This window comes from Cyanistes caeruleus, chromosome 15 (assembly GCF_971803275.1).
Source record: "Cyanistes caeruleus chromosome 15, bCyaCae1.hap1.1, whole genome shotgun sequence".
Lineage (NCBI taxonomy): Eukaryota > Metazoa > Chordata > Aves > Passeriformes > Paridae > Cyanistes > Cyanistes caeruleus.
Window position 1 is genome coordinate 7,164,725 of NC_141715.1, and position 22,656 is coordinate 7,187,380.

The 22,656-nt window shown below is 38.7% G+C and overlaps 1 protein-coding gene, 1 long non-coding RNA gene and 1 other non-coding gene across 4 annotated transcripts; 1 reads left to right on the plus strand and 2 right to left on the minus strand.

Annotated features, from left to right (window-relative positions):
* The first annotated feature begins 5 nt into the window (after positions 1–5).
* LOC147650350 (uncharacterized) lies at positions 6–22,656 on the plus strand. The gene is made up of 4 exons (XM_086852287.1): positions 6–141; positions 789–881; positions 5,427–5,480; positions 20,766–22,656. The coding sequence occupies exons 3-4, from the start codon at positions 5,453–5,455 to the stop codon at positions 21,953–21,955; spliced, it is 1,218 nt and encodes a 405-aa protein (XP_086708413.1). The 5' UTR covers positions 6–141; positions 789–881; positions 5,427–5,452; the 3' UTR covers positions 21,956–22,656.
* LOC111935374 (uncharacterized) lies at positions 2,444–4,321 on the minus strand. Of its 2 annotated transcripts, none has more exons than XR_002867678.1 (3): positions 4,214–4,321; positions 3,754–3,901; positions 2,444–2,595 (listed from the first exon to the last, which is right to left on the minus strand). It is a non-coding gene; the product is annotated as an uncharacterized LOC111935374 (long non-coding RNA). The 2 variants fall into 2 exon arrangements; XR_002867677.1 differs by having other exon boundaries at positions 4,107–4,321.
* On the minus strand, positions 19,066–19,138 carry TRNAK-CUU (transfer RNA lysine (anticodon CUU)). Its single transcript has one exon. It is a non-coding gene; the product is annotated as a tRNA-Lys (tRNA).

Here is a 22,656-nt window from a genome sequence, read left to right on the forward strand (position 1 = left end):
AACCAACCAACCAATCTACCAACCCACCAACCAACCACCCAACCAACCAACCAACCAACCAACACAAACACAGCCCCCCACACCAAACCCTCAGTATTTTTCTGCTTAGTTGGAGAGTTGAACAAACTCACTAGAAGTCAAGTGAGTGGAGAGTCAGTGCAAAGATGAAAACATGTAATTGGAAGAGGGACCAATTCTCACCGTGGGAAATGATATCTCAGTTGCATTACAGGGCAGGAACTTCTGTTATTAAATTGAAAATCTAGGTGTTATCCTTTTTATTTTCTAGTAGGTCTCTCCCTGTTGTAACTTAAAAACCTTTTAAATGTTACAATATACATTTAAAAAAAAAAATGTCAAAGATTAATTTAGAATGTTATATTTTTTTCTCTTTTTAGAAGACCACCAATACAAAAATCTAATCTTTGTGAATCATGCAAGCTGGCAAGGACATCTTTGTTATCTGCTGCAGTCTGAGAAATCTGTTCTATAGGTGGCACTTAACAATCTACTTTTCTTTAGCATATGCCTAATTTTTCTGATTTTAGTGATCTTGCCTAGGAATAAAATAGTCAGATCAAAAATAATTTGATCCTTTCCAATACAAAAAATTTGGCATCTCAGGAAATGGCATGTTCCCATTTTTTTTGATTAGTTTTCATTCTGCTGGTTTGAACTGTTAATGAGCAGTTATGGTCATAGTTAGACCAGTCTAAATCCATATCACTACCTGTGTATACTTGACTTTTTCCTTTGATTGTGATAATTTCCTACCTGCTATACTGCAGAGTCTGATGGAATTTCAGCTGCTGTGAGAAACATGTGGCACCAACACTCTGTGATGACTCAAGAGCTGGCAGGGAGCCCTACAGTTTTGCTGAGTAAGTTGTTATTCCTGAGTTTGCAATTTAATGGCTTATATTTTTGCTGGAAAAATTTATACTATGATGTGGGAGTTATTATAGCTTGTTTTTAATTTTCACATTCTCCTACCTATGGCTTTTTCTGTTCTTTCATAGTATCAGTCTAAAATAAGAGTTTAAAAACAGTGGTCTCTTTTTCAGAATCTGAGAATCTTTCACTCACCTTTTTTTCTGAGTTATTTCTGACTAATACTGATGTTATTTTTTTTATGATTAAAATAGAAAATATTATGAAATAAGAGCTATGCCTTGATATAAATAGCAATTTTTGCTGGACTGAATTTCTGTCTCAAAATTCCTTTCAGTCCTAAAAAAGCCTTTTTTTTCTTTTTCTTTTTTTTCTTTTTTTTCTTTTGGTACTACTTGTAGAAACACTGTGGTGTAGTACAATAGGAAATAAAAAACAGATTTCACAAGGTTTTACATTTTACTTTACATAGATACACTCAATTTTTGTCTTAATCTTGAAATATTGTAACAACTCATGGGATAGTCTTAAAAAGAACTTAGTGTGCTGCTACCTCCCCATTTGCAAACTAAACTTAAGAAACCCAACCTGGGAAACCTCTTTTTAATACAGTTCTGAGTACACAGTTCATTACTGTCACTAAAACACTCAGATTTAGCTTGACTTAAATGTCAGAAAATATTATTCAGGTGTAGAAGACACCAAAGATCACATCTAACTCTTATATTGAATCTTAATTAGCAGGGAGACCATATAAAACTCAGAAGCTTCTATGAACTAAGAAAACAACCCTGACATTCTCTGCTCGGTTCTGGATATTTGTTACTGACTTTGATCTCCAGTGATAATCTCCAAAGACCCAGGATTCTGGCTCTCTTAAAAATTTGGTTTACTTTCAAACTTTGCTGTTAAGTCATCATTACCGAGTAATTGGAGGGACTGGAACCTCATAAAAACCATTTTATTTCCCATTACAAGAGTTAAAGTTCAGACAATAATATTACATAAAGCAAAGCTTGTTTCTTCTCTGTAGCTCTGTTTACTTAGTGTTAAATGTATTCTGTGCATTGCCTCTGCGTCCTTTTTGGGTTTTATAACAATCAGCAGGTTTTTTGCAGGTCCCATTATGTTTAGAAAATATCACAATATTTTTAAAAGATGTAATAACCAATTAGTTGTGAAATGGCCTAATGCATCTTTGCTTGAGATAAGACTGCAATCCACATCATGATCAATGGACTCATGTGGCAAGTGGGGAAAAAAAGCCACTTTCTTCTAGATTTTCTTCCTTGATATTTGTTCTTGGGAGGATTATTTCTAATTAGATTGTTCTTTTCCCCAGTCTCAGAAGGGACACATACAGTGAGTGAACAAGGAGGCTTTGTAGCTTTTGCATCTGAACTGCAGCTAATAAAGTTCACTGATGCTACAGCTAAATTTGCACTTTTAAGAAGCCCATTGTCACAACTAATTACATAATTTCCCTTTGTTATGTGAGAATGCTATGTGAGCAATCTGTGAAAGACTCTGTATCAGACTTCAGATTATTTGGATTTTTATTATGGTAAAGTTTATGAATTTGCAGTGTGATCTTTCAAAATATTTCAGGTTTTTTGCTCAGAAGCTTGAGGTGAGTTTTATTTGAGAGGACCACATTAAATGTTCTCTTGTACTCCTCTTGTAATATAATTGGCACTGTATCACCTGTATTATAAAAAAAATTGGGATGTCAGAATCTGTTTGTTTCTTCGTGACATTTCCATTGTTACGAAAAGTGAAGTTGAAATCTCATGTCAAAGAAGAAGGAAAATATGGTTGTGTTCATATTTAAACACAAGTGGAGCAACTCAAGCCCGTTTTCTCATTTCTGCCTCGAATAAGTAAAAACCTTTCCTGATATTTTCTGGGCAAGATATCTACTGAAATCAGTGAAATAATACACAGGTTTGCATGAAGTGCTGCAAAAGTAAATGCACCAGGGAACCTTTATGAATATTTATGTAATGCTCCTGTTGCTATGAATTCTGTGAGAATATTATGTGTGAGGACAAACGGGATCAACACTGGGATGCTGAAAGTGATGCTGGAGAGGATGAGATCAATTTACCATGATGAAGTTGGATTGGAAACCTTTTGGTTGGCTGCAGCACCCAAACCCTGATTGCTTTGTGTTACTGAAGCTTAGGTTTATCATGATGTTGTGAGCAGGCTTCAGTCAGTGCTCAACTAGCATTTTTTATCCAGAATGGAGCTGATACAAACTTGTAATTTCAGTTTCTGGGATGTTCTGAATTCCACATTTTGTTTTCATCTCAGGATATAAATCAATGCACTTTCCAAAACAATTCTCAATGCAGCTTAATTTAAACTGGCACATTGCTGACAAAAATCATCTGTGATAGCCCAACATAATTTTTCCCGTGCTGCTTTGCTGTGTAAAACTTCATTCTGGTGTATTCTGGGAAACTTCAGGTAACTATGTGTCCTCTGTCCTTTGGGAAACAGAATGATACCACTGTCACAAAACATACAGGACACTAAGAGCATTGTAAGTTTTACTTCAGAAGTTTAGTAACAATGTTGCCAATTTTGCCTTTTGGTTTGGATTATTTATGTTTTCCTACATTTTAGATTACGTACTCCATTTAATGGCCAAATTCCTTTTTTTCATAGCCATTTTTTCAATGTTTTCGGGAAAAACATGTTGAGGTATAAATTTAAGATCATGACATCACTCTGATGGATCTGCTTAAAAACTGAAAGAAAAGAGATCATGTCCCAGAACTCACCATCTCTGTGAAGTTTTTCTGTGGCTCTTTTTAATAAAGAATGGTCAGTCACACTGATTGTGTTAGATCTTACCTGAATTTATAGGTTATCAGTTGCTGTCTGGGAAAGCCTTTCTGCAAAGCCTGCTGAAAACTTCTGCCTCCAGTATTTCTGTTACATTGTCAGATGCAGCTCTTCAGTGATGTGGATGTGTCTTGAGGCCCAAACTTCACAAACTTACCTAGATAAAAATGTTTAATTTTTTATTTTTTAATTTTTTTTAAATAGAAGAGTTATTTTCTTAAATGCTTCCTGTATAATTGGATAATGTGACTTATTTTAATGTTGAGAAATAGAAAAAAGAAAAAAGAAGCTAGAAGTGTGCTGACTTCTGTGAAGTTTGTGATCCTAAGGCAATGATTCAAAGTAACTTATAATTCTATTACTTGTTTTTATCAGTGAACATAATTTAAAAATTTTTAGCATCTCTTTCTGTGGCACTATGCAGTATAGACTTTAATTCCTCTGGCAGTCACTGTTAATGCAGCTGTACATTAATTCAGCCACACTCCCCGGGTGTTGATGGGAGCACAGTGTTGTGTGCATGCGGATTTTCCCATTCCTGTTGGCACATCCATTCCCTGATCGGTGCCTCAGCCTCTCACAGGCTGCCACAGGAGTAAATGTCTAAACATTGATGGATGTTCCTCAGTTGTCATGGTGACCATGGAGCCAGACAATTATCTGTATTGTGGACTTCAGGTTTGGCACTCATCACTGGTTACCACACTCAGGGATTAGGGCTGAAGAGTTCATCTGGTGTGCAGGAAGTGTGGTTTGACACAACCAAGTGGCTTTTAGGTGGTAGATTATTATAAATAATTATATAGGAGTTACTTTAACTTAATTTTACTTGATTTAAGAAACAATGCAAAATACAGATACTTAGTCAACTGGCTTCCAAGGAAGAGGAAATGTAGGACATATGATATGTTACATTTAGAAATCCATAGAAACATGACTTTTTATTACATTCATTTTTTTCCTACTATTGCAGATATTAATTTTTTAATTTCTAATTCCTACATTTTACACTATCTCTAGATGAAGTCAGTCTCTTGTAGCCTGTGGCTGTCAACTCTCCCCCTCAAGAAGAGATTATTGACCATTTTTTGAGTTTACTATTAGTGAAGAAGCCATTTAAAATAATTTTAGTAGGGTTGGCTAAAGTCTGTAAGTCACATGCTATTTGAGCTTTTTATCTTATTGAATTCAGGAGCTGAAAGTGACATAGTAATGAAAAGTCAGAAGGGGGAGAAGTGGATCAATATATTGCTAAATTCTTATTGAAATTCTCATGCTTAGACTGTTCTGGGAGGTTTTATTTCTGCTTAACATTTGCTGAGTAAAAGTCATTGCCCTAGAGATGCAAGATTTATTGACACACAGAGATGAAAATGATTAGTTAAAAGGTTTCTGCACAAAGAGAATCAGAATCAGCTGAAGCGCTACAGGGTGGCTCATATACAGGAGGCTGAACTATGTCAAATAATGTTATTAATGTTCAAAGTTGAAGCTGAGGTTCTTAATATTATATCAATTGTTTATTCTTTCCTTCCTTAGTACAGACCATAAAATTCTGAAAATTTTCAGCTATATATAGGCTTATATATTCTATACACATATTTCGCTTTTTAGAGCTCATAAAGGCTTTATTGTTTCCATAGATTTATTTTCTAATTAAGCACATGATTGTGTATTTATAGATACCAGCTTTTGAAGAATTGACTTTATGGAATGTTCCCACAGTCCTGACAAAGGTAAAGCTCTATGACAATATATTCTGGTTCATTAGGAATCACGCATACTCATTTTTTATTTGATTTCATATGCCACATACTCAGCATCTTAGTACACCCTATTTAGCTTCTCAAACATCTGAAAGATGTCAGCATGATTTGGCTTGCAGTGCACACGAGCCTGCCAGGAACACAAGGCAGAGCCTCTGCTTTTTGGCCTAATGAAGAGCAGGTTTTGTCCTCAGACTTGACTTTCTCTTGACTTTGTACAGGCAGAGTATAGTAAAGCCTGGAAGGTTTAATTGTCAGGTAGATCAAACTGAATTACAGTGTGATTCAATGCTCTCAGAAGTCAAACATAGGGAAAAATTCATCTTCTATCTAGGTGGCATTCAAAAGAGTTTATCAATATTACTAAAGCAATTTATAATCCCAGTGTCACCACATGTCTCGTGATAATCTCTAGTGGGCCACACTTTGCTTCCTTCATCCAGTTGCTGAATGGACAGTAACCCACAGGAAATTTGTGTTACTCTGTAAAAAGCTGCTGTGTCCTGCCCTGGGTTGCCAGCACAAGTGCTGGAGGGTGCTGCTTCCAGCCACAGGGCCTGGGATAAGCAGAGAAGGTGCTGGAAGCTGTGCCCTGGTGCCCTAAGTCAGAGCTGGCTTTGAGGAAGGAGACATCTCACTGTTGGGTCTTGACCAAACAACAGGGCTTTATCTATCTTGCTGTTTCTCCTTATTAAAGCTGGAACGTTCTAAGCAAAAAGTACTGAATAAAAGAGATTAAATGCAACTTACAATTCAGAGAAAATGAGATGAGGGATTACTGAACACCAGACAAACCTGGAAGTATTGAATAATTATATATATTATTGCAGGCAATGTTGTATGAAATTTAATTCTAGGTTTCTCACAGGTTTTAAATCTCTGAGCAGGTTTTTTTTTGAAATAGAAATGATTAAATGTAATTTTTCAATAGTTTTACATGATTAATGTAACAGGCTGATTTTTCTTTGAGTACATCATAAATACCATTCACATTGGTGTGCTATACATGGAAAGTTTTATTGCTGCAGCACTTTATGAAATTATTCTTGGGGAAATTATAGATATTCAATGAATAATTCAAGGGAAAGAATAAAACAAAATCTAATAAACTCTGCGTATGACTGAACTTTGACATTATTACAGTAAATGTGTATACACAAACCTCGCTGTTGTGGAAAAATGAACCAAGTAGAGACTGACTATTGTAAAGAAGAGATGTTTCCCCACTTTAATTGTCAGAGTAGAAAAGTGACAACTATTAACTAATTGATAACCTGAGCACCAATCATGCTTTCTTCTCTTTCCAGAGAAGTGAAGAGCTATGTGTTATGCACTGACTTCTGAGACAGTTTTAGGCAAAAAAACCCCATCACTTCAATGGTCCTTGAGCCTGGGAAAAAGACAGAGTCAAAATCAAGCCCACCTTGTATTTCAAACAGATACAGCAGTTTCAGACATTTTTTTTAAAAAATAAAGTCCTGTAGCTCCCCTCCCAGAAATTTCATACAAATCTGTCCAATTTTCCTATTTTATTTAGCATATGACATGGCAGCATTTCTTTAGTGACTTTAAATCAAAGTAATACCATGGATTTTAAGAGCAGTATATGAATTTATTCCAACTGCTGGGCTTGTGAGTAACTTCAGTGGTCCCAGGGAGATTTATGTTAATTGGAGGATCTAATCCACTGATTTCAGCGGAGCTGTCCAACTCCAGGTGGAGATCTGCCTACATCCTACCACTATTTCTTTCAAATTTGTTAAACTAAAAAAAGTGATCACAAGACACAGAGAAAAATTATGAGTTTGACATGTTGATGACTGTCATGGAGTTTCCTTAAGCTGAATGAATCTTTAGGTATGGAACTGAGTCTTGCTTTCTCCCTACTGTAGATCCCAAAAGCTTCACTTTGTCCCTAACTTGAATCAAAATCCGAGTGCAGCTGAACCAGACATGTGCCATGGGACTGTGATGCTGCTGAAGTGCCTCCACTGAAAACAATTGACAAAGTTTTCTAAAACTATTATAAATGAGAGTAGGATCAAGTCCTTTTTTTTCTGGTAGTGTTTGCTTGTATTAGAAAAGGAAAAAAAGAGGGAATGCTGAAAAAACAGGTAACAAGTGTTCTCATTTGCCTGGAAAACGCACTAGTGCTTTTTTGGAATTGCCTCCTGATTTGTTATGAAACTCTAAAATTTTTATTTTTAGTTCAGTTTCATGACTAATCACAGTTTGACAAATATGGAAATTTGTAAGTGTGGGGGAATTGATGTGCAGTAGTTTTTGTTCTTTCCCCTGTTCAGTTTGAGGATCTGCATGTTGATGTATTTATTTTGAATTAATGTTTATTTCAGTAAGCTGAGGGAATTGTTATGATTATTATGAAAGGGCCTGGTATATATGTAAATGAAATGCAGAGAAGTAGGAGAAAGGAGCTAATTTGCTATTGGAATTTGAGGATAAGTTATCTTGGTCAAAGCCTCTAGATAAATATTATTCCACATAGCAAACCTGTTTCCTCCTTGTCTTAATGAATTCTTGTATTGTAAATTTGTGTAAGGGAAATTGATTTGGAACACCAACATTAGTTTAGTCAGTCAGTTTATATGTTACTGGAATATTTTCAGTTACAAGCAGGGTAACATATGTCCACCTTATTTTTATGGAACTTAGGGAAACAATATTCTTGTCAATGTGTGATGACTGGGTGAAGATGTGGGTTTTAAAGTGCAACTAATTTTTATTTCAATTTATTTTGCTTGTGAGGATTTTACTTAGATAAACTGCATAGAAATGTAATTTTAGGAGACTTGGTTCTTTAGATATAATATAGGGAAAATGCTTATTTTTTTTTGTTTGAAGAAAACTTGTTTTAATGTGGATTACTTTGATACTTGCAGTGTGAACAACACACAGTGGGATCAGTTATCAAAAAGGTGACTTTCTAATGCAAGTTAGAGGCTGAAATGATGAATTCCACATCTGTTAAATAGACTTAATTTCTGGTGACATTATAAACTGAAAAGGGCAACAAGCTCTTTCTTCATCACACGCAGATCTCTCCAAACAGATTACAATTTAGAATGTGTTCAGAATTGAAGGTAAAATTGCTGAATGGTCTGAAGAATGCAAGTTACCCTGTTAGGGGAATACTTGCTGACTTTTTAGGACTTTGGCTCACTTTCTTGACAGATATTGCTGGATACAGTTTTATAATTATAGAGATGGGCTCTTGGAGCAGATACTTGGTATCTGTAAATATCTACAGTAACTTGCATTATATGACACCTGGCAAGAGTCAGTCTCATGTTCTGATATGTTAATCCACTGTGTGGTTGAAGGATATGAACATGAAAAATGCACATTAATAATAATTTATGATTAATATATCCTATGAAGGACATAGTCAAATTTCTTATGTCAGGATGGGCTATGGAACTACTTCCAGGGTACACTCTGAAGGAAGCATTGAGAAGCTATAGCTGAGTCCATTACATTTATATATCTGTGCCCAAGGTGCAAGACAAAATTTGCAGAATCAAGTTTGTGATGCAGCTTTTTTGAGGATGTTGCACAATGAAATACCTGCAGGTTTGATGTATTCTGTAGCAATTACTTTGCAACAGGACTTCCTAGTGCTGTATGATTTGTTTTCATGGTAATCTGCCCCATCTGTTTGGCAGACAAATTTTTAGTCCATTTCCCTCCAAACGCCTTTTCTCTCTTGAAAGCAGTGATCATATATCTAATATTTGTACTTATTGGATGAGTCTGTTGTAGTACTCGTCTGATCATTTCCCTTTCTTTTTATTGCTTATGAGTGATGAGATATATTCTAACTTAACAGCTAAAATTAATTTGGAAGATTGTTTTTATAGCTGATTATTTTTATATTCATTTCTGAACTATAATTCATGTGCTACTAGTTAAAATACTTTGTCATGGATACACTTCCAAGTCTTTCATTTAGTGATATTTTCAAAGACATTACAATTGTTCCAAAGCTTTCTAACAGAAAAATACACTTATGGAATAGGCCTAGGCCATTTGTTTATCTTGTGGTTTTCATAATCTGTACCAGCTCTGGTCTATATTTTCAGAGAAGATTTTCTCTTCCAAAAAGACACTGTTTTTATGTAAGAGCCAGCTCTGGACTCTGAACCACTGCAAATTAGCAAGGTGGCATCTGTGCAACAACCACGTGTCCTCCTCAATGCATTTGTGTCAACTGTTAGCATTTCTCTGAACCTGAGGAAACAGAGGTCAGGAAAACATGGCTATAAAGGCACCACACCTTGACCCTTCCAGAACTGCATACCTGAGAAGCATAACAAGAATTTATAGAATAAGTGTTCTTTTTAAAACATTTCTACTAAGTAAAAATACACTGCAAAGTCAGAGTTAAGAAAATGACAGAAGGAAGAGCTCACAGAAGCTGACTTGTTTTCCAGCATTGTTATTTTGTAGTCCTTCCACTTCATCCTGACAATTTTCTGAGTTATAACATAACTCCCCATCCTCACAATTCCTTTTGTAAATACCATAATTGACTGCCATTCAGAAAAGTGTGATTTCTTCTTGACTTATGTACTAAAGGGCTCAATCATGGCCTTGCTCATCAGAGCAAAACTGGCTTCAAGCTGCTTTGAAGATTGCAGCACAGTCCCAACACATCCCAATATTCTGAAAACAAGGATTCAACAATATTCTAATATCACTTACAGGAATGTGCTGAGATCTTTGTACCTTTTTGAGAGAGTGAATGTCAGCAATGGGAAAATCTGAGGGGTCAAATCTTTAGCATGGTAGGTAATACTTGGGTAATTTCTTCCTTCCAATTTTTTTTCTTCTCCTGAGGTGATTGGTTCTGTCTTTTGCCTTACACTTGTGCCCTGTATGCTTTAATTAAAATCCTTGTCCCAGAATAGAAGGGAAATGATAAGTATGAAATTTTAATGAAATGCTTATTTTTATGAAATATTTATACTTTCTCATTCTAGTAAACATTTTTCATTGTCATTTTGAGACAGCAGTTGCTTGAAGGGCTTTTGTTTTCTATTTTCGATGAAAGTTTGATATTATTTGATGTAAATATCTTCTGACAAGCTGAGGGCATCGCTGGGTCATAGCAAAGGTAGTCACCCAGAGGACAGATTCACTAAGGTGCACTGTCAAACTCATTTTCCATGCAGCCAATCATTTAGTAGGAAAGATGGTATCACTCCTGTTTAATAAAATGAGTTTTACATTGGAGAACCAACAAAGAACCTTGCAGAGTTTGACATTTACTGTTAGACAGGGAGAAGAGTGATGCAGTTACTAATGACTGTGTTGTCACCAGGTGTCTAAGAATCAAACGTTATAGCAACAGGTTTTTTGTTCAGTCCTAATGATTCTGTTTCAACAGTGAATCGATGAGCAAAACAGAAGCAAATGTCCTGTTCAGATGTACCTTTAGTCCTACATGTTGGAAACCAAAAAATAGGAACTTCTACAGATGCTGAAGAGTTTGAACTGCAGCCTTGGAAAGAGCTTAGATTGATGTAGTGATGAAGGTACACAGACATTGGGTAGAGAAATTATAAACTTATGTTCCTATAATTATAAGTAAGAATATGCATAGAGTAAGTAAGAAATTATATTAAGTAAAATAGTTTGAAGTTTGAACTGCAATAGTGTGACTTAAAGAGTAGGTTAGAGATCTAGAAACCATAACAGAGGTGTGTGTGTATGAGTACGTGGCCTGTCAGCTTATTGGCTAAGAGAGAGTAACACCCAACAGTAATGGAAGGGATGGCTGAGTAAAGACAGACAGAAAATTAATCTTCTGTGGGATTTTTATGTTTGGTAAGACAAAACACTAAGGAACATTGGGCCAGTGTAGCTGCAAAATGGAAAGCCACAGAGTTCTGTGACCAAAAGAAGGGTTGCTACTCTGATCAGAAATAAATAAACGGGGGAGATTCTTCTGTGGGACCAAAGCAGAGGTAAGACCAGTATGATTTAAGACATTTTCTCCTTGAAAGCATTGTATTTCTTCTAATCCAAGACAAAGTGTGAAGTTCTGGGTTCTTATTCCCCACTTCAGCAAATACTCCAAGCTACTGCCAGGACTGAAGTCTTCAGCCATGAAATTGCTCTCAAATTCTCATAAAATGCATTGCTTTTTCTTCCTCATCATATCATGTCATAACATATCAAGACAGTGCAAACATCAACGCCATTTAATGAACTGTAATGGCAGCTCCTTGGTTCCAGGCAATAAGTTTTATTTAGCTCTATTATGCAAAGATTAATATTAGAATGATAACTTCATCTGATTATTATTTTTAAGCTGTCCCAATTTTATGGACATTGTATGACTAAATTGTATTTGCTCTTCTTCTTTCCCTTGCAAGCACAGTTTCCCTAATATTAAATCTTCCAACATCCTGCATCCTTTCTATCAGGGTGTGCTGTTGCTGAGCAACACCAGATTTGCTCTTTAAAATTATCCAGGTTTCTTTAGCCAGCTTTGTGAGTTGGTGCAGCAGAGAAGCAGTAATATGTCTAAATGCTTTAAAAATATACATACTTTTAATTCAAACTATTTATTAATATTTCTTGTCTTTGGGCCATCATACATGGGTATGTGGCCATACATTTAAAAATAATACAGTTTCACATAAGTTTTTAATTCTGCTATGAAGATTTTTGTAATTATATAACTGTGCTTGTATAACATACATTAACTCTTTATACATAGGTGCGAGAAGAGAGAAAAATTAAAACATACATGTACTTGGGAAAGTTCTTATCAGAGAGACTATTGATTTCTTCCCCCTAAGGCACATATATCTTAACTGTCTAGATGGTCATAAAAGTTGATGAAATGTTTCTTTTGACCTTATAATTGAGTGTTATAGGGGTTATTTTCCTGTAGAGTAAGTGGTATTAACTATTTCAACGCAGACCCTGATATAGGACCGTGTATGTTGCAAATATTTTATTCTTTAGTGCCAGTTTTTAATGAAAATAGCAAAAGCTTTAATTACTTTACTAAAGTGTTCCTGTGAATATGACCATTACCAGCAAGGTTATAAAAATGTCTGTAATAGTTGCACATATGGACAACATCTGATTAATGGGGTTCCAAAGCAGGAGAGTGGCTGAGGTCTTGCTTACTTGGTGGAAGCTCAGACTCCTAAGAACCCTTGTGCAAGCTGGAAACCTCAGCCTCAGCAGAGGATTGTCAGTGCTTTCCTGCCCCTGTGCCATAGCACAGGAATGTTTTGGGAGACAGGAACCTTGAGCATCTGAGCTGTACCAGGAGCTGAGTCTGTTTGAAACATGTTCTTCCCTGTGTTTGGTAGAAAGCAATGTTAGCATGAGTTCAGGCTGTAAGAACAAGGCACTGAGAAAACAAACCAGTGGCAATAAGTTTGGAAATGGAGCTGTACTTTCAGGCACAGAAGGGAAGAGACTGGGCTGCAGCTTCACACCTGCTTTCAGTTGATTTTCAGCTTGCTGTTACTAAACAGAGCAATATCTTCAGTCGCTGCTCTTCATCCTCAGCAGCATATGTTCACTGTTCTCCAGAGCTGGTGCTTGTAGAGTTTTGCAAAGAGTTATATCAGGGAGCTTATTTGACTAAAAATGAATATTCAAGGGGGTCTTGCTGGTTTGGTTTGCAGTTGCATCAGTTTCTGTGTCAGACTCAATGTGCAGCCATGGGAGAGCTAAAGCCAGGGTTAGTGAGGGAATGAGAAGGAGCAGTTTCATAGAGAGGGGAATTTAGAAGTCCCCTTTTCTCTGGCAGACTGGGTTTATGCTGGATTAAAGCAGCTGTGTAACCATGGCCACAGATCTCTTAGGATAGCTAAAGGGTTTTACAGGTGCTCTCTGTGCTTTTCTGTGAAGCTTGTAAATACCTGCTTTGCAGAGGAATAGTGCTGCAAGAACCTCATGTGTGAGCCCACAAAGGTTTATGGGACTTCTTTGCTGTTTGTGTGATATAAGAAGAGGGAGTTCTGGGAAGATGCTTTTGCATAAACTAACAGTGTAGCCATCAACTGAATGTCTAAGTGGAAGAATCTTGTCTATTCTCCATCATAGCTTCCTTCTTATTGACTCTTTTCTTGTGTGCTCAAGCAATTTTAATGATTAAAGATCAGTTTTAAATTAAAAACAGAGAATATCCAACCCTGGAAGATGAAAAGAAGGAGGCAGTTGAATACAAGTGCAGAACACAGCTAGAACAAATCCTTTGGCAGCCATTGTAGAGGAGGCAAGGAAGAAAAACACAGCAAATAATGATCTGAAAATGTTGATTACCATACTTTTAAAGCTGTGAGAGATCCTTGAAAACATTGACCCAAGCAATGATTAGACCTAAGAGAAACAAAAGGTAATTACTTAGGAGATAATAAATCCAAGAAAGAAGGCAAAAATAGTATCAGGGGAAAGTGTTAAAATGTTGTGCAAAGGATGAAAGGATATTATTATAAGTCCAGATGTTCCTTTATGAATTTATGGGAAATAAGCCTGCATTTGAATAGTACTTTGAAAGCTCTCTAAGGAGAAAAAAAAAGGGTATTTTTAAATTCTGTAATTCTAATATAGCTGGGAGAACCCTTTTTATTAATCAGCTCTCAGAAGGATCTTCTCAGATACAACTTTGTATTTCTTTTTAAGAATCTCATTTCCAGCAATGTTTGTAAAAACAATTGGCTGCGCTTAGGTTGTTGATGCCCTTGCACCACAATTTATGACACTAACATGCAACATCTGCATGTGCTTGTTTTGTTGTGCTCTGCGTGTGGTTGCTCACCTGTCTCCCATCTCTGCATGGATGAAAAGCTCTCTCTGGACAGAGATAATTTTTGGTTCTGTGTTGCTACACACGTTGTGTGTCTGGGTCCCAGCCCTTGGCTACAAATCCTGCTTTGTGTCAGAACAGGGATAATGCCATTCAAATACCACTAAACTATGCCATGCTCTAAAGTCTTCTGGCCTCTAACCTGTGCCCATAACAGTGAAATTCTGCTGCCATTTCTGAGGTAAGTCTGGCTGCTTTGGACTCCTGACCCCCCTGACCCAATTTATCAAACTGAGTGACAGTAATTCCATTAAGTTGAGCAGCTAGTTGGAGAAAAGAAGTAGACTAAGAAGTGAAGCACATGGGCTCAAAAAGTATTAAAGCAAAGAAAATAGCTCAATGTTTGTCACTAAAAAAACCCCAAACCCTGAGATTTTTTAGTTAATCTCTTTATAAGGTATTAAACAAGCAGATGCTATGTGCCTTGCTGAATCATAGCAGAATGAAAGGAAAATTTAAAAAGAAAGACAAATATGTGCATCTGTACAGTGGACAGTGGACATTGGGCATGCTCTTCAGGATGAAACACAAAGTTATGAATACTATCTAGGTTCCAAAATTTACAAGTCTTTTATTTAGTTTGTATTAGTTTCCTTCTTAGTAGTTTGTATTTAGTATTTAGTTTAATTCTTAGTAAAGCATTGAAGGTATTTGCATGTTGCCAAAGTCTCTGGCAGCACCTTTCAAAAGTTGACAATTTTCTTGCTGCCATTGGTTCATATTTTCACATTACCAGCATACAAAGTCTTGAAGAAAGACCATGGCCAGTTAATTAACTGGAAGAGTTAGCTGAGGGTGGAGGAAAAGTGGATTTGATAAATGAGGCTGTTGTTTACTCAGTAGTTACAGCATTGGAAGCTTCTGGCACCCTGAGGCACAGCCCTCTGCAGATCAGAAGAGCTGCTCACCAGTTTGGTGTAGTGTACTTCAGTTCTTATGAAATCAAATTATATCCACTCGCATAAGTGAACTTCTGCTTAACTTAAATCATACTGCAAAGCATTCAAGAAAATATTTTTTTCCCAATTACATGAAAATGAAGCTAGCAGAAGTCTTGAGCGATGAAGGATATTTTAATGATATGCTTGATATTTCAAGATCTTTAATTTCAGTTTTTCAAAGTCACAAGTAGCCATGAATGCTGCACATCATTATCTAAAACAAACACTTCATGATTTCCCTAAGCACATCCTGGAAATAATGATCAGTTGCCGCCTACAGAAGATAACAAACAACAAATACTGCACTGTTAAAAAGAACAAAATTTTGCATTGAAGCGCTTACCCTATGCCTCTTTTAATTTGCACATTATTCAGATGGTATCTAACAGAGTATTTATTTATACAACAAAAGTTAAACTCATTAAAAAGCACCACCACACAGGCAACTCAAGATGTGTATTTATTTTCCAAAATCTCATTAAGCTCAGGTACTTCTTCTACATTTCCCTTTATAATAATGAAGCACATACAGTGTTTCTGCTAGCACTGAATGAGGAATTTTTTAAAACAAGGCATACAATCTTAGAGACAAATCTGTTAGGACAAATGTATTCTGCCTTCCTTTCTACTTTTGACTTTGTGATCTGCCAAGGACTTCCTTCAACACCTTGCCTGGTCCCCTTCTTCAGGTACAACTAACTACTACTACTTAACTTCAAATACTTATTAACTACAATAAAACTGCATATGATTAGTAATTGGAAGGGAGCATGAGAAACAATAACAAAGGCTTCAAAGTATAAAGTTTCCTCTTATGGAACGGAGTGTTTTGGGGGTTTATATAATTAAAACCAACACTAGATCACAGAAAGGAAGTTTGGAATTTGTCAGTCAAGTTTTTCCCTCAGCAACATCATCATTTTATCGGCCTGCCAGAAATGAATTTGTCCACACGTGTCAGTAACTCCTTGGTAGTAAACCTGTACTCACAGGTATATTTATAGAATATATAAATACAGAAAAACAGATAACATTTATAATAAAAATAGATATATTTATTATATAAATATTAAAAACCCAGACAAACACCCCACTATCTATTAGGAACTGAAAAAATGTATGAACTTAACTTAACTGGCTTATCTAAATGCTTTGGCCTATCCTCAAAAGTTTCTCGATTTTTGAAGTTGTTTTCAACTGGAATGACATTTTGAATTCCTCTTAGTATGAGTAATTGGACTAAAGCCTGGCAAGTATTTGTTACATTGAAAAAAAAAGATTTAAAAAGGTGCAATTTTTCTGTGATTTTTTTTTTCTTTTTTCCCCCCTTCTTTTTCCTGGAAGGTTCTGTACTTTAATACAATGAACAACATCAGAAGAAAAAAGTTAAATCTATCCTCTCTCCTCATTTTTAGGGACTTGTTAATGTGACAGTGATATTTATTTTTGGCTTTTTGAATTCTCTGCAGATTCACCTTATGTTCATTTATGAAACAGTCTTTTGAAGAGATGTTCAAAATTGAAATGTTTAATGGAAATGTGTGATTAATACCCAAGCCTACCCAAAAACATCCTGGGAGAGAATCTATTGTCTATATCTGTGATTAAAGTACGTTCTATAGCCAGGTTTGGCAACTCCTTCATAGCTCAGTCTCCATTGCGGGGGAAGAGCAGCGGATTAAGGAGTGGGAGTTACACTTCTTTGTTTTCATTATTGTAATAAAAGATAAGTGTTGTTTAATAAGTATGTGAGGATGAATTCAGCAGTAGGGCTTGAAGACTAATGAAAACATTAACTTTATAATCTTCCTAGAATTGCCATTTCCATAATCCAAGAATATTCCACTTAATCAGAACCATTATAGCAGTTCCTGATTCTCTTTTCCCAGGGGTAGTACCACAACCTGACAGGATTTCCTGAAAAGTCACGAAAAAGTTGCCATTGTGTAACATGAATGTCCCTCCTTGTGCCCAGCCCAACATCTGTGCAGGTGTGATGAAAGTGAATGATACAGAACATGATGAGGCATAAGAATATTAACTGAGGAGAGGCCTGTTGCATCCAGAGGTGTCTCTGCTCCTTGAGATTTTACTCTGTACCAGAATAAGGGTGACTTAATTTCACAAAGATCATCAGCCTGTGCTAAGGACTCAGTGCGCAGTGCTCGTAACCTTTCTTTAAAACCTGTTATTGAGTTTCTTTCTAGTGATGAAGTATTCACTGCTGAGAATCCTGAGCACAATGATAAAACATTGCAGATGCCTGGCTGGGGATGTAAAGGTGGTGTTTTTTACAGCTGAAATATGTTATGCTAAAATACTCCCAGTAGGCCTAATTAAAACTGGGAAACAAGTGAACGCCATATTTGCCATCTTTATGTTCTGATGCTCTTAACCTACACTGCATGCATTTATGCTTCAATAAAATTCATTAAGAATCACATAACTCAGGGATAAATGGCAGAAATAGTAATCATTGGATTAAAAATCCATGACAGTATTTTAAAGTAGTTAAAATGAATTTCAGAATACTCCTTCCAGTAACTTAGGGTTTAATCCAAAGAGCATCATAAAGCACTAAATGGTTCTTTATATGAACAAATATTGAGTTTTCTTCATGTTGCTGTACATGTGAGGTACTGGCATACAAACCACAGTAACTAGAGAATCCTTTTCTCAAGGCATTAGGGTGAACTAAAAAGAATTTCCAGAAGGGAAATGTCCTTGTCTCTTTGCTTTCAGTGCGAATGACTGAATGTGGTAATTATTCCTCTCCTGTTTGCTTTGATATAGGCTTTCAGATTTCCAGTTTCACATCAGATCTTACTGGATTGGGACATAAAGCTTTAAGTCATTGTCTTTATTTTTGCTGTATCCTCTGTACTCATTTGAGGCACTGCATTCAGATTCAGATCTCTTGAAATGTATGAAAGTACATAATAATTAATAATTACTCAAGAATTAAAACTCCTTGTTAAAAAGAGAAGCATTTTAAAGACAGTATTTCTTTATCTAAATAGTTTTCTTAATTATTATAAGACCATCAACACCTTATTGACCTTAAAGCACATATAATTGTAATTTTCTGTTGCATTCTGTTTGTTAATTCTGTTTGATTTGATGGTATGTTCCTGTTATCCCCCTGTTACTGTCAGATAGTGGTTTTGCCCAGTTGTCAATTTAGTAAACCCCTCCCGTTGTTCCTGAATCTTCCCTGCTTATCACCCTCAGCCTGCCCCTAGCCCTTGTCCGTCATTGTTAATCCTGCCCTTTATTCCAGCATTTTCCATGCCCTTCATCCCCTACTCGAGGCCCCATTGGTGTTGTGACTACCGCCCCACCCATGTTTTCCTCTCATTGGTCCCAGGTGTTGTAAACCCCTCCTTCGTCTCCTCCCAGGTCGTGTCCTGATTGGTTTTTCAGTTTGTACCCTCCCCTCTTTAAATTTGGAAGCACAGAGCTGTTCGGGGCTCAGTTGCTCTCCTCTCTTACCATCCCAGTCCTTTCCCCTGTCATTGCTCCCTTTACCCTTCAATAAAACCTGTTCCTGGGAAGACAAAGAGACTCTGAGCCTCCTCCATCCCTTTACTGAGACCCGCGACGCCTGGGATCTACAGAGCCCGAGTGCAAGGAGCTCTGGAGGTTCGGCACGTGGACTGTCGTTCCTGTGTCGTTCCCCACTCCTGGCGCTGCCATTAGCCAAGTTGTCCAGGGCTAGCCCGAGGCTTGGAAAAGTGTAGAGCGCAGCATCAGCTGGCGCCCAACGTGGGGCTCGAACCCACGACCCTGAGATTAAGAGTCTCATGCTCTACTGACTGAGCTAGCCGGGCTCGGGTTCCACGTTATGGTTCTAGGTCAGGGTTCGAGGTCAGGGTTCTGGGTTACGGTTCTAGGTTACAGTTCTAGGTCAGGGTTCTAGATCAGGGTTCTAGGTCAGGGTTCTAGGTCAGGGTTCTAGGTTACGGTTCTAGGTTACGGTTCTAGATCAGGGTTCTAGGTCAGGGTTCTAGGTTACGGTTCTAGATCAGGGTTCTAGATCAGGGTTCTAGGTTTCAGTTTCGGTTTCAGTTTCACTTTCGGTTTCACTTTCACTTTCAGTTTCGGTTTCACTTTCGGTTTCGGTTTCACTTTCGGTTTCAATTTCGGTTTCACTTTCGGTTTCAGTTTCACTTTCGGTTTCAGTTTCAGTTTCACTTTCAGTTTCGGTTTCACTTTCGGTTTCGGTTTCACTTTCGGTTTCAGTTTCACTTTCGGTTTCGGTTTCACTTTCGGTTTCAGTTTCGGTTTCACTTTCGGTTTCACTTTCACTTTCGGTTTCGGTTTCAGTTTCACTTTCGGTTTCGGTTTCACTTTCGGTTTCGGTTTCACTTTCACTTTCGGTTTCGATTTCACTTTCGGTTTCAGTTTCACTTTCGGTTTCGGTTTCACTTTCGGTTTTGGTTTCACTTTCGGTTTCGATTTCACTTTCGGTTTCGGAAGATGGTTATTTCCTGTATGAGTTAGTCTGCCAGCAACCGACTGCTCTGCCCCCACTGGTCCGCCAATTCCACCTGAGGCGAGATCAGGCCAGGGCCATTGTGGCCACATGCCCACACTGCCAGTCCACCGCAATGCCGTCTCTGGGATCGGGGGTTAACCCTAGAGGCCTTGGGAGCTGCGAGGTGTGGCAGATGGATGTCACCCTTATCCCCGAATTTGGAAGGTTCAGATATGTTCACCTCTCCATCGACACCTTCTCAAGTGCAGTCTACGCCTCTGCCCACACAGGAGAGAAAGCTGAGCATGTCTGTAAACATCTCATGCAGGCTTTCTCTGTGTTGGGGGTCCCCAGAGTGATCAAAACAGATAATGGCCCAGCATATACCTCCAGGAAACTGGAGGATTTCCTGCAAGAGTGGGGAGTGGAACATAAAAGAGGCATCCCACACTCCCCCACAGGCCAAGCAATCGTTGAGCGAGCCCATCAGTCGCTCAAACGCGTCCTGACCCATCAAAGAGAGACCATGAAGGGCTGCACCCCACAGGACCGGCTGTGCAAAGCTCTTTTTACTATCAATTTCCTAAATTGTTCAGATAATGATTTAAACCCTCCAGTGGCCCGGCACTTTATATCAACCAGCAGCTACCAGTTGCAACACCGCCCTCCAGTGCTGGTTCGAGACCCAGAGACCCAGAAGATCACGGGTCCATTTGAGCTGGTGACCTGGGGGCGAGGTTATGCCTGCATTTCCTCACCCCAGGGGCTAAGGTGGATCCCGCAGAGGTGGGTGAAACCTTATGCCCCCAAACATCCAACCAGGCCACCAGACAGCCCAGAGAAAGAAGCCACATCCGAATAGGCCACCCCCCCCGACCCCCTAGAGAAGAGGAGGAGGAAACCTCGAGTCCCTTTCTTTATGTTAACCCGCATTTCCTAGTATGCTAAACCAAGCGTATGGTTTTGTTTTTTTTTTTTAGAGGGAGCCATCCTGGATATGACAGCCCTGAGCATCACCCCAACTATCGTACTCCTGATGCTGCTGGTGACCCGGACAGCAATGTGGATCGTGCCTCAGCCCAAACAGAATGTTTGGGTCACGCTGGCAAAGTCCCTGCAGCGTGACGAATTGTGCCTGTCCACTGGAGCGACAGGGAATCCAATGGCCACTTGCCTGGTGGGGATCCCTCTCAAACCGGAAGAATTTCCCGATACCTTAACCGCCCTAGTTAGAGATGCCAATCAGGGGAAGCCGGCTCATCGTGTTGTTCGTTCCGTTCCATCATACAAAATAAAAAGGCCTGTCCAGAACCCCCTCCTCCTCTGGAGAGACTGGCAGGACAAACTCGAGCGAGCAACCGAAGAGCCGCAGGAATTCGACTTACTAGACTCTTCCCCGGCATCGTTTTGTGTTCATTTCAAATACCGCCCCTCTGACCCAGCCCCATATCCCCAGGTCATTCAAGTAAATAAGCAGTTCCAAGCTGCCAAGTGGTGCAACACCATCGCGCATGTCAAAATGCCCTCAACCCTTGACCCTTCCCCTCGTAAGCTACCTAAGGGTCTATTTTTAATTTGCGGAGATCGGGCATGGGCAGGCATCCCCTCTCGCCTTCTCGGAGGGCCGTGCACATTAGGCCGGTTGTCCTTGTTTTCCCCCAACACGACCCAAATTGACAATTGGTCCACAAAAAATAATTCGACTAGCAAGAAACGCAGCCTGGATGATTTAGATCCAGACTGCGATTCCAAAATTTTTCATTGGAGTAAGCTAAAACGGGTGGCAGTGTCAGTGTTTTTACCTTGGGTAGCCGCTGCCAAAGCCTTGGGTGAATTAGGACGTTTTGAGTGTTGGGTAGTGAAGCAAGCTAATTTAACGTCAACCGCGCTGAGCGACCTCCTCGAAGACGAGGAGATAACCAGGCGAGCCACCCTACAGAATCGTGCAGCCATCGATTTCCTGTTGCTTCTGCATGACCATGACTGCAGGGAGTTTGAAGGACTCTATTGCATGAACCTTACCACCAAGAGCCCCAGCGTCCACCAGACCATCGCGGAGATGCGAGGCATGATCCACCAAATCAAGCAAGAGTCCAACGACTGGGTCACCAACCTCTTTTCAGGATGGGGACTGTCCGGATGGCTTCTCTCAATTATTAAGACTGTGTAGTGGGTTGTTTTTGTTATTTTTATGATCTTAATCGCGTTTGCAGTGCTGCGAAGATGTCTAGTCCAATCCATTCTTCACCTTCTGTCTCCCCCACCGCAAGTTAATAATGTTAATTTGGACCCACTTCCCTCCTCATCACCTCCACCTTCTCTCGCTCCTGAATGGTTTGTTGTACCCTCTGCTCCCCCTGACCCTGCAACATCCTCTTTCTAAAAAAGAAAGGGGGAGATGTTGCATTCTGTTTGTTAATTCTGTTTGATTTGATGGTATGTTCCTGTTATCCCCCTGTTACTGTCAGATAGTGGTTTTGCCCAGTTGTCAATTTAGTAAACCCCTCCCGTTGTTCCTGAATCTTCCCTGCTTATCACCCTCAGCCTGCCCCTAGCCCTTGTCCGTCATTGTTAATCCTGCCCTTTATTCCAGCATTTTCCATGCCCTTCATCCCCTACTCGAGGCCCCATTGGTGTTGTGACTACCGCCCCACCCATGTTTTCCTCTCATTGGTCCCAGGTGTTGTAAACCCCTCCTTCGTCTCCTCCCAGGTCGTGTCCTGATTGGTTTTTCAGTTTGTACCCTCCCCTCTTTAAATTTGGAAGCACAGAGCTGTTCGGGGCTCAGTTGCTCTCCTCTCTTACCATCCCAGTCCTTTCCCCTGTCATTGCTCCCTTTACCCTTCAATAAAACCTGTTCCTGGGAAGACA